The following is a 13,642-nucleotide window of genomic DNA, read 5'->3' on the forward strand; positions in this document are numbered from 1 at the left end:
AAAAACAAACCCTGCTGCTAAACATTGTGAGGGGAAATGATGATCTTTGTTTTAATTATTTAGACTAGCCTCTCATTTAATCTATCAATGATAATTTTCTGTGAACAGGCATGGATATACTCATTTATAAATCTGACTGCTTCACAGTCTCATTTGAATGTAAGTGTTTAGACAAACAAACCCACAGTCAGTTATCCATTCATTGTAAATAGAGCAGCTGTAGGCTGCACCTTGCTTTGACTTCATGGACTGGAGCCATGGCTTTTCTGTTTATATGCTCACATATTAGCATTATTCAAGGAACTGAAATGTGCTGTTAGATGAGCATGTGAGACCTCTCTTGCCATTTCAAGAAGTGTTATTGCTTAAAATTGTCATGCTTTCAGCCAAAAATAGTGTGTATGTAAGTGGTATGTGTCTCTCTTAAACTCTCTATCTAATTAGGTTTATCTTCAACTAGTCTCCTTCATCCCTCACATTTAATTAGAAGCCACTTACGAGTAGTTCCGACATCAGTGTCGTTTTTCTAATAAAAATTTCTAATTATGTGTTGGAAGTGGATGAAGCCCTTAGGGCATAACATTTCCAGAAGGGAAGTAGTCTGGATTGAGAGCAGGGAGAGGGGGTAAAAGCCAGGCAGCGCCATTTTAAGTTCTTGTTACTTCCAAAGCTTTTTTTAAAGGATGGAAGGAAACAAGGCCACAGGAAGAAAAAGGAGGCAAGAGAGACAAGTGACACCGGGATATTGAGAAAAGGATACAGATCCAAGAGGTTAACTGACAGATTTAGGGAAGGAGTTGAAAGGTGAGAATGTGTAAATAATTCTTCTTTTTTCTTTTTTGCCCTTCCCTCATTTCCTTTGTCTTCTCTTTTCTCTCTCTCTCTCTCACTCTCTCTCTCTCTCTCTCTCTCTGTCTCACTGCCTGTGCCCCCAAAGCCTTTCTGTAATTGAACACCTTAAAGGAGGTTGTCCATAATAATGAAATCCAAATCATTAGCTTATAGTTTGAAGGAATCTAATTTTACATTCTACCTGTTTGTCTGTGTGGGAGTGCGAGTGCGTGTGCGTGTATATTTGTGGATGCAAGTATACAAGCCATTTCTAATTAATGTAGCTGTGCATATGTCTGTACGTGTTGGGGTTTTGGGACAAGCATTAAATTTGGCATGTGTAGACACATCAATTATGTGAAGTAGATTTTCACTTGGTTGCCCTTCCACAGACAAATTTTAATTGCATTTAGGTGCCAGAAGGTGACACAGGGATTTGCTGTGATAAGAATGAAAACCATTTTCAGAATGTTTTGTATGTGTGTGCGTTTAAATCTGAAGTCTGCGTTCATATTTTTGATGTGCTTTGTGGGTCTGTGAGGGTTTCACTATCTGTTTTTGTCTTAGTCATGCCTCTCTTCTGGGTTCTCCACAGTGTGCTTAAGGTTAAGACTTTGCCCCAAGGCTTCTGTGTACACACAAGAATACAGAGGGAATGTTTAAAAAAAAAAAAAAAAAAAAGGAAAGGAGAAGGGGAGACATGGTGGCAAATGCTGGAGGATTTATTTAGACTGAGCTTGTTGTGATGGAAGAGCTATGGTCCAGATCCTGCTGACCTCCCTCCTAATATTCTCAGTAGCATCTGCCAACATCACAAGCCCTCAACACGCCCCCAAAGGAAACATCCTGTTCTTTTCTTCCTGCCATGTCCACCCTCCTACCACCTTCCCCACCCATCGTCTTCCCACCTCTCCAGCCTTCCAGCGCTCTAATCTGCTCAAGTCTGCGAAATGTGATGAGGCAGGCACGCGGGCGGAAACATGAGAGTGGAGTGCTGAGGAGGAGAGGGCTGTTGCTTACGGGAGAGATCCTCCTAATTAATAAACCTTCTTAGTAAGTGTTTTGGTGGGGGCCTTGCTGTGTGGCATGAGCACCGGGTAGATGGACGGGTGGACAGATTATGAGGCTGTGACTCAGTTTTCGCTAGCGGGAGGAAAGTGTCAGAGATTGCTCTGAGTCTGACTGACAGTATCTGCAGAGGTCGTGGGGACATCGGATGGCACCAGCCATCTTCTCAGGGATGGAGGGAACACAATGGCCTTTTCACATTCAGTGCTCTCACCAAACGTTATGTAGAAAGTTTGGGTTGTATAAGGGAGGGACAGCGACGCTCAGCTCAAGCAGTGTGTGTGAATTTGGCCAGTATCCTAAAGAGAGTCTTTGATAGACTCATTTAGGCCAACATCAGTAATGAGTCTGGCCCAGCTCTCGCTTGTATGTAGTTGTTGGTTAGAATGCATTTTAAAGCATTTCATTTAAATTTTTGGCTGTAATTCCAACATCTTGTTGAAGGCCTGTGCTCCTGGTAGACAAAACACCCTCTAGGAAAAGGGATTTTTCTGTTTCCTACATGTGCGTGCGTGTATATCGTGTTTATCGGTTTGAACCTCATGTCTGTTTTGTCTATCCATGTGTGGCTGTTTACACGTAGGCGTGTCCACGTCCTCTTCCCAATGAGACACATTTCATCTGCTGTGTGCATTCGTCATATTTATATTTATGGAGATCATTTTGTGCTTTTTCCACAGGATGAGAGGATAGCCTTTTTCCCCTAGAGTATGCATTTCTTTCCTTTCTAGCTGTTGATTTTACCAGTGTGAGTTCTGCTGCCTAAGGTGCTAATATCTGTTTAAATTACCACAACACAACCCTGCATTTTAATTTGATTCTGTTTGACTGTTTACATAAAATTTTAGCTGAGAAAAGTTTAGCCCTCTGTATCTGTATTGCAAATGTGTAAGTTTGGGTCTTTGCATATAACCTTCCATGTTGCATGTGCACATGTGTGTGTGCTGATTTTGTAAGTGCACATGAGCACGATTTATGTATTCGAGGGGGAGAGAGAGATTCGTCTCATCTTGCATCTATTATGCATAGAATTCTCAAACTCCCTCTGCTCTCCTTTTAAACTGTTCCAAGATTGTTTGGAAGTCAAATAGAAATGTGTAAATAGTGCGCATCTACCAGCTGGACCGACTGTTTGGCAACAGTTTTACTTATGACGCCAAGTTTGATCTGAGTTTATTTTTATTTTTATTTCATGCTTTTCTTCTTACCCTAAGCAGCTTATGCATTTTCTTAAAACTGTTGAAGGATGTCCTGCCTCCACTAGAAGGAGCACTTTGGCATCTTGTCAGCTCTTACACATTCTTTTCTGTCTCATATCAGTTTGATGGATTTGAATTTCATGATTCTCACCGTGTGCTGCTAACTAATGCAGCTATCATAGCATCTGAATGAGAGCAGGGACTCCACCCAAGCATCATGGGAGTAATTATTATAATTATTGATCGTGGTCTATCATACCACGCGTGTCATGCATCACTTCATGGATCTGACTGTTGGGATTGGAACTGGGATTGTTTTTTAATGTACCAGCAGTTCCTACCCGAAACAGGTTTTAGTTTCTGGTCCTTACAAATCTGTAGTTGTAACCTGACAGGAATGATTTGTATCATTGTGTATGGGCAACGTAAACTACAACCACATTGTAATTTTAGCTTTTGTACTGTAGACAAGTGATTATTCATTTTGTTCTGATGGCCTTGACCACCTGGTGTCTTGTTCCTCTACCAAGATGCAGCCTTCTAAATAACAAACACTTTGAAGATATGTGTTTTTCCAATCTGTTCATTGTACATAATTTTTAGGAATGCAGCTTGCAGTCCTCAGCTTTGTTCTCCTAGCACACAAAAACATACTCTTTACAATCACAGTCATTTATTTCCTGCTAATGTATTGGCATCAAGACAAAGAGGCTGCACCTCCTTAGGAGGGGCAGCATTTGTGTTTGTATGGTTCAAACTTATTGAATTTTCATGGATTTTCTTTTGGAGGAAAAGTTTTAAACTTTCTATTTCTAATTTCATACAGCTGCCTAAAACCTGGACCTTATTGTAAAGTTCTGTATTTAGAAATAGTACAATTTATCAATATAAATAATATAAATAAAAGAAGTTTCTAACTTGTTCTTGTGAATATGTGGAGTGTTAATGTGTGACTTCATGAATGCAGTCTTCTATGAGAAGCTATTTAAAGCGATTGTAAGCTTGAATTTTTCTACAGTTTCTACAATTTTTGTAAATGTAATGTCTTGGCAACATACTTTTACTCAAGACTCCTAAAAAAAAAAAAAAAAATGTTCTAAAATTTTAATGAAATGGAGGCAGCAATCAGGCAGTCACATGGACTGCTATGGTTATCTTCATGATTTTAACAGCTGCCAGCTCCACAAGCAGCTGCATTCAAGAGCTACCAGTTAAACAGAGAAACTGCATGATAATCAAGCGTCAAAACACAAATGCAATGCTAACATTTACTGCAATAAATGATTGTATTTTAAGATTAATTTGGTTTGGAAGATTTTACCAGCATGTTACCTGATTTGTTCTCCTCAGTACAATATTGTATACAGTACAGCTACTGCAAATTAACTGCAGCTGTTTGATGTGATTTGGTGTTTTTTTATTGATCATGCAGCTCATTCCTCCATAATTAGATTTCTTCCTGTCCCATTTTTGTTCTTTGTATTCAGGCAGAGTATTTCAGCTGCGTGGCGACAGTGTTGTATATTCGAAAGGAGAATTGTCTGTACCAGGCCTGTCCATCTGCAGACTGCAACAAGAAGGTCATAGACCAACAGAACGGACTGTACCGCTGCGAAAAGTGTAACCGAGAGTTCCACAACTTTAAATACAGACTCCTCCTTTCTGTAAGTGTAAAGTTTAACGTTCTTACTGTGATGCTGACTTCTGTAGTTTCACACACACACAGTCTAATGTATGCAACTTCTCCCTCCCCCTCGTTGTTTCAGGCTAACTTAGCAGACCACGGGGATAATCAGTGGGTGACTTGCTTCCAGGACACAGCTGAGATCCTGCTGGGTCACAGTGCAGATACACTGGGAGAGTTAAGAGACACTGTGAGAAACACACACAGCCCTACACAAAGTTCTGCTAAGCCCATTTGGTTCACACATGACAAGGAAAAAGCTTTTGCAGTTTTTCCAGGAGGTCTAATTTTAATAGATGACTCTATGAAAACCATTTCCCCTGACTCTGTGTGTGTGTGTGTTTCCTCCTAAGGACGAGACTGCTTTTGATGAAGTCTTCCACAAAGCTAACTTCAAAACGCACATCTTTAAAAACCGGGTCAAACTGGAGACATACAATGTAAGTAGCTACAAACTGCAATGCAGTTTAGTGTGCCGGGATTAAGATAACTAAATATAATAGCATGTACTACAGTGATGCCTGGTATTTTTCTGTTAGCTGCATTTTTTTCTTGACCTGTCCATATCTCACCACTGTTCTGAACAACTACAGTACCATTCTGTTTCTGTGATTTACTAATATTGATTCATTTCAATGGGTTATTTCAAACAACAGTAACCATTTTTCAGTCATGAAATAATAATTCAAAAGGACTTAATATTCATCAACCACACAGGATTCTGTTTTTGTCAGATCCAGGTAATATTTTCTCTATCCAGCTGTGTGGGGACAAAGAGTGATGTGTGTTAGCATTTCGTGTTAAGCAGTAGCCACCCTTAGGGCGAACTGGTTGAGGAGGTAAGGACTGAGGTGAATGTTTCTTAGCAAAGCTTCACAGTGAATGGTGCAATCAAAAGCTGCAATTCACTCTTTCTTGTTTCTCTTCCCTTGGTGTTAAGCCTGCCACATTGAGCTGTAAAAAAGCAGCATGTCAATTTTTTTAAAATTTGCATCAACCAGACTATTCGTCAGATATTATCGTTGGAGAACTTCAGCCCAAAGCATGTAAAGCCAAAGAACAAGATGCGTAAAATGCAATATAATCGTAACATCCTGTCAGTCACACAACATGAATCACAAACTATTTCAATTAGTATCTCAGTGACAAAGGAGTTGTTATGAAGCCAGTGCACTTTGGATAACAGAAAACAAATACAGCTGTGGATTCATTTCTCTTAATTAGGCACTAATTAGCATTTGGCTATTGTCTCTCTAAGCCTAATTAACTTAATTATTTGCAGACTAATTTGCTGCAGAGGGCACATACCAAGAGTCTCTGGGGAATGATTGAGATGGAGATGTAGGATGAGCTTCGAATGGTCTGTATCCTGACCGCAGGAAAACCTACAAGGAATGTCAAGAGAGTTCAGAGGACATTTCTTCATAGTCTGGAGAATAATGTTCACCCTGTCAAAGAGGAATTACACAAATATTAGGCAGACAAACTAATTCCAACAAGATTTTCTGAAGTTGCAGTCTAATTTTGCATATGGTCTTATTTAATGCAATAAAGAGTGCACATCGGAGCCAAAATAAGCCTGACTGCTTACAGCAAATGTCAGCACCGCACCGCTACTGTCCAGCTAATGAGAAAAGGCCTGAAGCACCACTGGCAGATGCTAGAGGCTGCATTTTTAAATACAACCCACAAGTGCTTGGCAGAACAAACAACACGCTATTGATTTTGCTTTTATTATTGTCTTAGCAGCAGTGAAGCTTAAGATAGTTTGTCCACAGGTGCTGCATCAAAGAAAACAATATTTAGGAAAGTGAATGTTCCCTGTAAATCATCCTAAGAGGCTTATGAGTGTATAACGTGTGAGACAGACAGACACACAGTCTACACAGTCTCCACTGTAAAAAAGGAAACATGTCATCAGCGTTACAGCAGCTGTTTCTATTCTTCTACAGAGAAAAACAGCAGTCTGACTGGTCACTTTTTCTGTCTGCATATACCAAATCAGTTTAATAGGAATGGATAGAAGAAGTCAAAATAAGCTCTTGTGCAGGATTTCTCTTTGCCCAAAATGAGGCAGAGGTGGTACCGTCCTGACTATGTGCACATGCCCCATTCTACTGACCCTTCAGCTGCTCAAACTAACACTTTTTACAATCAATGTATTTTCTAGTGAAACCTGTAAAAGGAAAATAAACAATGTGAATGTGAAACTACCAGGATAGAGCTTTTCAAATCTATTCCTGTTGATTATTTTCACCATGACGTTTGTTTAGCAGTAAGTTTCCTGTTGAACTGGTTATAATGCAGCATCACTGAACTGGCATAACTCAGCTGTTACAGTTACAAATGGCATAAATGCACCAAGTGAAACGCTCGTTTGACAGTAATCCCTCAGCGTTTGTCGGTAGCTAGAAGCTGGCCCCCTCCTAATTCTCTACGCGGCAAAATCCTGCTGTTATTCAGGTGTGTAGATGTATGGATTCATTTATGTATGTTACGCCCGCCTACATCTTCAGCTAGTACGCTCAAAGCACTTTACTGAATTTTGAATTTGTTGAAAAGTGAAATACTTATCTGTTCAGCAAACAGACATAGGAACATGTATTTGCTTTAAAAATAAATGCACTGTAAATTCGGATGCCCATCTACTTACAAAACTCTGAGTCTGCCATTAGCTTGTTTGACCTTAATTGGCTGGAAAGGCAGTAAGTCAAGTCAAATATTGTCAGCTGAAAACGTTGCTTTAGGTTCTGTGATGTCAACACTTAACAGCAATGTAGCTAATTCATCCCTACTAAGTTATCAAAAGACTTGGGGCTTTAACGTTCCTCCGCCTGAAATGTCACTAAGAAATGGTTGAGGGAAATAGTGGAAGTCAAGATATGGATGACCATCTGATACGAACGAGTCATCATTTCTGCCCAGGGGTGTCCAAATGTTTGCTAAAAACTTCACGGTTTTATGATGTCCTATTTAAATTAACTGCAATAATTTAAATAACCAAATATTACTTTGGAAAAAACTGAAAAACACATTAGAAGTTCTATTTTAACTTGATTAGTGAAGGCAGAAGTGCCAGACAAGTGTTGTTGACAAAGATATCAAAACTACAAACACAATCAACATATACAGTAACAATATCTGTGAGTTTCCCGAGTCTTGTAATAAACTAATGATGTAAGATACAAGAAATGAACCCCTGTGGAACAATGTAAAACTAATGATACAGTTTTTCGCAAAGGCGATAATGAGCTCTGAGCAGATACATCTTCACAAGTTGGTGAATGAAGCATTCGCTTCCAGAGGTTGTTAGTCAAAGTTTACTGCTTTTATTTCAAAGTACCAAACAGAGAGGGAATCTGTGACTCACTTGAGATTGAGACTGTTTATCTACATCAGCTGCAGTTCTTCACCGTAAACAAAAAGATCTGATATCTACCGCAGTGTCTTCATAAAAAGAGTTTAATGGCGCCAGTGACTTTACAATATTTACATTTTGCCATTTTAAGAACAGGGACACAGAAAAAGATTATATTTTAAAGTTTGTCTCAACTTCTTTAGCATTTTTACTGAAGATTGTTTTTGAGGGAAGAGCACAGATACACAACAACGTTTAGACTTATCAGACTTATCAGAATGAAGCTAAATTTTATATATATTGGAGATTCCGCTGTTGCAAAAGACTTTGGTTGTCTTTTGTTTTTCCAGACTTGATTTAAAATATTTACAATCTCTTTTTGAAGTGTTGAACAACGGTTAAAGTCGGATTTTTGTAAAAATTAATAATTCAAATAAAGTCATTTAAATGTGTATAACCACTGCAAAGCGATTCGGACAAAACTTTGAAAACCTGAGGCCAAATTCATGTTTAAAGACACGAGAAAACTGATGCAAAACAAATTAAAAGCCTTCATTCATTTCAATCGTCTCGATTGTAATACATTTTTGAATGAATTGAGTGATTTATTTGGATTGTGGTGTGAGGGAGGACTTCGGTTTTTAACGCTACACAACTCCTTTTCATTCTTTGTTTCAATATCGAGCACGTTGTGCTACAAATGTTCTGTATGAAAAGCACTATCTAAATAAAGTTTGATTGACTGATACAGTACTCAGGCCATGGACATGAGAAGATTCTTTGAGTAGTTTTAATGAGTAGCACTAACACAAGTAACACAAACTGTGTTAACAGGAAAACATGGCAAATTACATGCTGATTTGTAAAGTGAAAATAAAACAACACTTAGAGCAAACAGGTTAAAGACACCTTTCTACAAATGATGCAGTGCAATTGTGGGATGTGGAAAGGTTTTGGGCACCCAACTAAGTCAGTACTTAGTAACTCCTGCTTTCTGCGGGGTTCATATTTAGTCCTTTGTTCGGCCCTGTATGTAGGATAAACACACTCTGTAATTGGGAGGCACATTTGTTCCAACCTGATCCAGATCCAGTAATCGTTTAAATATGTGGGTAATGGTTTCAAACTGTGCACATGGAAGCTGACATAGTTGTGTGAAGAGTAAAAAATTAAGAGCTGAAAGGGGCTGGTTGGAGCTCCCTCCCCACAGCACATCCCCAGTCTCTGTTCGAAGTGGATGAGATCCAGATTGTTTGTAATAGGTGTAGAAACGTCACATTTCATTAAGGCGGCGTCCCACTGAGGCAGGTGAGTGTGCAAAGAATGTGACGGCTGTGCAGCAGACGCCGTTACTCTCCGTTACAGGTAGACTTAATGGAGTTCAGATAATGGTGAAGATGTGATCTGGCCTGCAGGATTGGACTTACTGAGCGCAGATGAGTTCATTTTTCATATAAGCATCTTATTTGCATTTATTTAAAAGATAAGAGATTATTCATTGATATAGAATTTGGGTAGGTTCATCAGTTTTCTCACCTTTATCTTCATGCTGCATGTTGATGAATCTCTTATCTGCTCCAGGCTGTATGGTTGTTGGCCCTTCCGTGTGAGATGTCGCTTTATTAAGTCATGTACATGCAGGTAGACACAGACCTTGACCACGTGTGTGGATATAACTCTGCTCCAGGTTGTCTAAGTGCAGTGAGAGAATAAATTGATTTTGTTCAATGAATACATTAGCAAAGGGGAAGAGTCATTGAAAGTCACGCACACTTAACACACCTCGTATTTGTATCGTCAATAAAACACACCTTTACCAGTCCTTATCAGCATCACCCTGAGGTCATATCTCTGTTCCTCAGCTGGAGAAAAATTGGCCCACTTGGACCATTCATTCCAATCCCATTGAAGATTTTATGGCATTTAACTCCCTCATTCTTGAGTTTTTTGCGCTGGTGTGGATTTGATAAAATTCTCATTCACATTCAGCCATCATTTTCTTATTTGCTGCAACACTGTTCAAATTGACATGCAGGAATCATTTCGTTGTCAAGTGCAGTAGATTATCTCATTTATTGACTGAGGGGCTTTGGTGTCACGGCTCTTGCTGCATGTGTATGCGCGTTCTGTCACAGCGTCGTCGTCTAGGAAATGTGTTGTTTAATTGTTCAGGGAGGAGCCGCACCTCACCCCACCATCTGAACCTGAGTTAGAGTCAGATGGAATATTTAGCTGCTGGGAAATTGTTTTCTCTTGTAGCGATGTTCTTTGGATTGTTAGTCAGAGCACATTAAATTAACAAACAGCCTTTGAAAATCATTAGATTTAAACAAGTTGTCACCTTTAGAGTGGGGCCAATATTGTAGATTTGCCTGCCATCCTCAGGTAGACACAAACTGAAAATATAAGCAAAGGTGCCGAATCACATACGAGAGAATGAGGAAGTCTTATATTTCACGCTCTTCGTGCTGAATCACTAATTGATTCATGAATTGTTTTTGGTATCAGTGCTTCTTATAAGGAGTGTGATTATAATGGAAATGGATTTTTGGGTTGAGGAGCAGTTTCTAACTTTTTCTGTAGCCGTTAGCGTTATCAGCAGTCAAGTTATTAGTCTTTCCAACAGTTTAGCCATGTTTGCATTTCTAATCCAAGATGTTATAGCAGTCCTTCTGAGCAGCACAACTCAGGAGTCAGTGTGCTGGAGCTCAACAGATTCCAAACAAAGCCTTTTGACAAGGACAGGCATTGAGTTGTTTGCGGGTTTCTCTCTGAAATGTAATTACAAAGTTGATATCCACGTGAGCATTAACGAGAACGGGACCTGCAGAGAATACAAACACAACGTGCACCATGGTTGTCGTGGCAAACTGTAGTCATTTGGAGTAAGAATAGAAATTTGACAGCATGAAATCTAAAACACAGGCAGACGTGCCATTGTTGTCATGTTCAGAGTGGCATTGTGAGTCGGTGTGAACTAGCTCTTATATGCCTGGTTTAGATGAAAAACGACAAGGAATTGCAGTTATGTGGGGTCGGGCTGTTGTTGTTTGTTGTTTGCTGGGTTGTCCTGGAAGATTTTCAGACCACTGATGAATAGAAAGTCAAAGCTATAGATCATTCATCGTTCGACAGCAGTTCAGTGCTCCACCATCAGACAAGCAGTGTAACACAGATCCCCACGTGGAGATTGGTTTTTTTAAAGCCTTTCACTGATGAAGCCTCTTTGGTTACATTCTTATATAATAAATATATATAGTTTTTATTTTCATCCACTGTTGAATAATTCTGATCACAGATGTTTGCTGCCCTTTTTCTTCCCTACTCAGGATGAAAGTCGAGTGAAGGTTACTGTAATGGAAGTTCAACCGGTCGACCACAGGGAATACAGCAGGAGACTCCTCAGTAACATCTGGAAAATGGCCAGCTGAACTTGGTCACCGTCAGCCAAAGAGCCGCCTGGTAATTAAACATCTTTGACTGGTTTCTGAACAGTCTGACTTTTATCACCACAGAGATAATGGCGTATCTGACGAAGGCAGCAGAGGGGCAGCCACTGATTCATCTGACTAAATGGCAGCCCAACAAAGGACTGATATTTAGTTGCTCACATCCCTCAGTTGTGAAACACTGGGAAAGTGGTAGAAATTACTTTTATATTTAATATAATGACATTTGAAATAAGAGGCTTGCCGTTTACATTTTGGTGCGCTTTCATTGTGTAAGACACTGGCCTTTTTCTCTTGTAAATGACTCATCTTGGATTTCAAATGTGTGTTGATCATGAGTCAGGCCCGTTTAGTTCTTTATTGTTTAAAAATGAAGGCGTGGCAAAAGAGTGTGTGGGAGATGGACGTGTTTGCATGTCTTTTTAACTGTGTTCATAGCATTTAGCTCTAGTTCAACTGATTCTCTGTTTTAGTTTGTGTTTGGTTTGCTGCATGGTCTGGGCTCCAAAAGATATCAGTGATGAAAAGAGTTATTAAAAATGTTAATACAAAAACACAGTTTGTCTTTGTGATGTTGCTGTTGTTATTGGGAAATTACATTCACTTATTCTTTAGTAATTACTCATTAAAAAAGTAATTATATGACTAATTACTCAGCAGCAACTTCTTTTTCTCTTTTTTATTTTTAAATCGTCATCTGTTTGGCTCCTCTTTGTCCTCATGTTGGATCTTTTTTTATTTAACATGGAGAAGGAGGGAATAAGAAACACAGGGAGCCAATCAGCAGCTGACGCTGGGCGAGGGCGGGTTCATCCCGAAAAGGTCTCCCGTCTATCTCAGGGCCGACACGTAGAGACAAACCGTTCACTTTCAGGCCTCCAGGCAGCTCACAGTCACCACAAACCTAAACCTGAATGTCTTTGTACTGTCGAAGGACTCAGAGCCAGAGGAGAGAAGAGGAGAGAACCTGCAGGCCCAGAATTGAACCTATTGCTTTGGGGAGACAGTGCTGACCATTACTGTCTCCACCGTCTGGACGTGTGCTTGCTTGTATTTTCGACCGTGAAGTTGAATCACACATTTTGCTGCTCTTAAAGAGCTGATTTTAAACTGAGACACTTTCAGATGAAATCTCTGCATCGGCATCAGCAGCGTACAAATACTGGAAAGCGAGGACAGAGCTTTAGCAGTGTGCTTCTGCAGGCCGCCTCTCCACTAAGGTGTGGTTCAAGGGCATGACACTGATTTATGTCGGCATCCAGCCGCCTGCTCCCCTCACTCCGAACACCCTCAGTAGTCTTCCTGCCTGCTGTCTGGCGTGCTGTGGGCAGAGGTTTGGGAGATTAAACACACACACACAGATCTTTTCATCCCAGTGTCACCTTTCCCTCAGGTTTTCCTCTATCTCTGTCCTTTCTCCTTTTGTGTGTGTGTGTGGATGCTCTAGACTCTGTACCTGTTTATTTTAAGTGACCACGCAATCTGACTTCATTTTCTGCACCCAAAATGAAAGATCAAAAATGCAGAAAGTCCATTATCTAAGTTTTTAATGCTTAAAAACACAAGTGGCCCCTCAAAATGTGAGGTGATGCCTGATTCAGTGGCTCTTCTGTCACCTTGTCTGGCCAAAGAGCAAGGCAGCACATTTCTTCTTGCTTCTTCTTGCTGGAACAGGCAGATGGAGTGAGTTTAACTCTAAATCTACCACCGTGTTCACCAGATCAGAAAGTCATTTCCAGCTGAAAGCCGCGCTGGTGATTGAGACTTAAGATGGAGACGCGTCCCTCTGCAGCCTGAGCCCCGGGGCATCGTGGGACGGGGCAGAACGCAGTGAAGATTAATTGAAATACTTTTTTTTTTCTCTTTTTCTGTATTATCCTTTGGGGACTTTATCTGAATGTGATGTGCCGAGCAGTAGTGACGTGAATACCCAGTGAGGTTGTCATATCTTCACTCTGTGACTGTGGGACCTTCTGCGGTTGGCCTCTATCTCCAGAATGTGTCAGAGGCCACAAGGACAGCATATGGAAATGAGCTGAGGTTATCAGAGGTC

General features: G+C 40.2%; 1 protein-coding gene across 2 annotated transcripts in view; it reads left to right on the forward strand.

Moving 5' to 3' along the window:
- The window catches only part of LOC115054708 (replication protein A 70 kDa DNA-binding subunit-like), a 32,515-nt gene extending 20,343 nt beyond the window's left edge, over positions 1–12,172 (forward strand). For both annotated transcript variants that reach the window (XM_029520046.1, XM_029520047.1), the window contains exons 14-17: positions 4,586–4,762; positions 4,865–4,972; positions 5,136–5,222; positions 11,470–12,172. In XM_029520046.1, the coding sequence (XP_029375906.1) occupies positions 4,586–4,762; positions 4,865–4,972; positions 5,136–5,222; positions 11,470–11,571 (474 nt within the window). In that variant the 3' untranslated portion in view covers positions 11,572–12,172. The remainder of the gene's footprint in view (positions 1–4,585; positions 4,763–4,864; positions 4,973–5,135; positions 5,223–11,469) is intronic.
- Positions 12,173–13,642: the final 1,470 nt, after the last annotated feature.

The sequence above is a fragment of the Echeneis naucrates genome, chromosome 14, assembly GCF_900963305.1.
Source record: "Echeneis naucrates chromosome 14, fEcheNa1.1, whole genome shotgun sequence".
Classification (NCBI taxonomy): Eukaryota; Metazoa; Chordata; class Actinopteri; order Carangiformes; family Echeneidae; genus Echeneis; species Echeneis naucrates.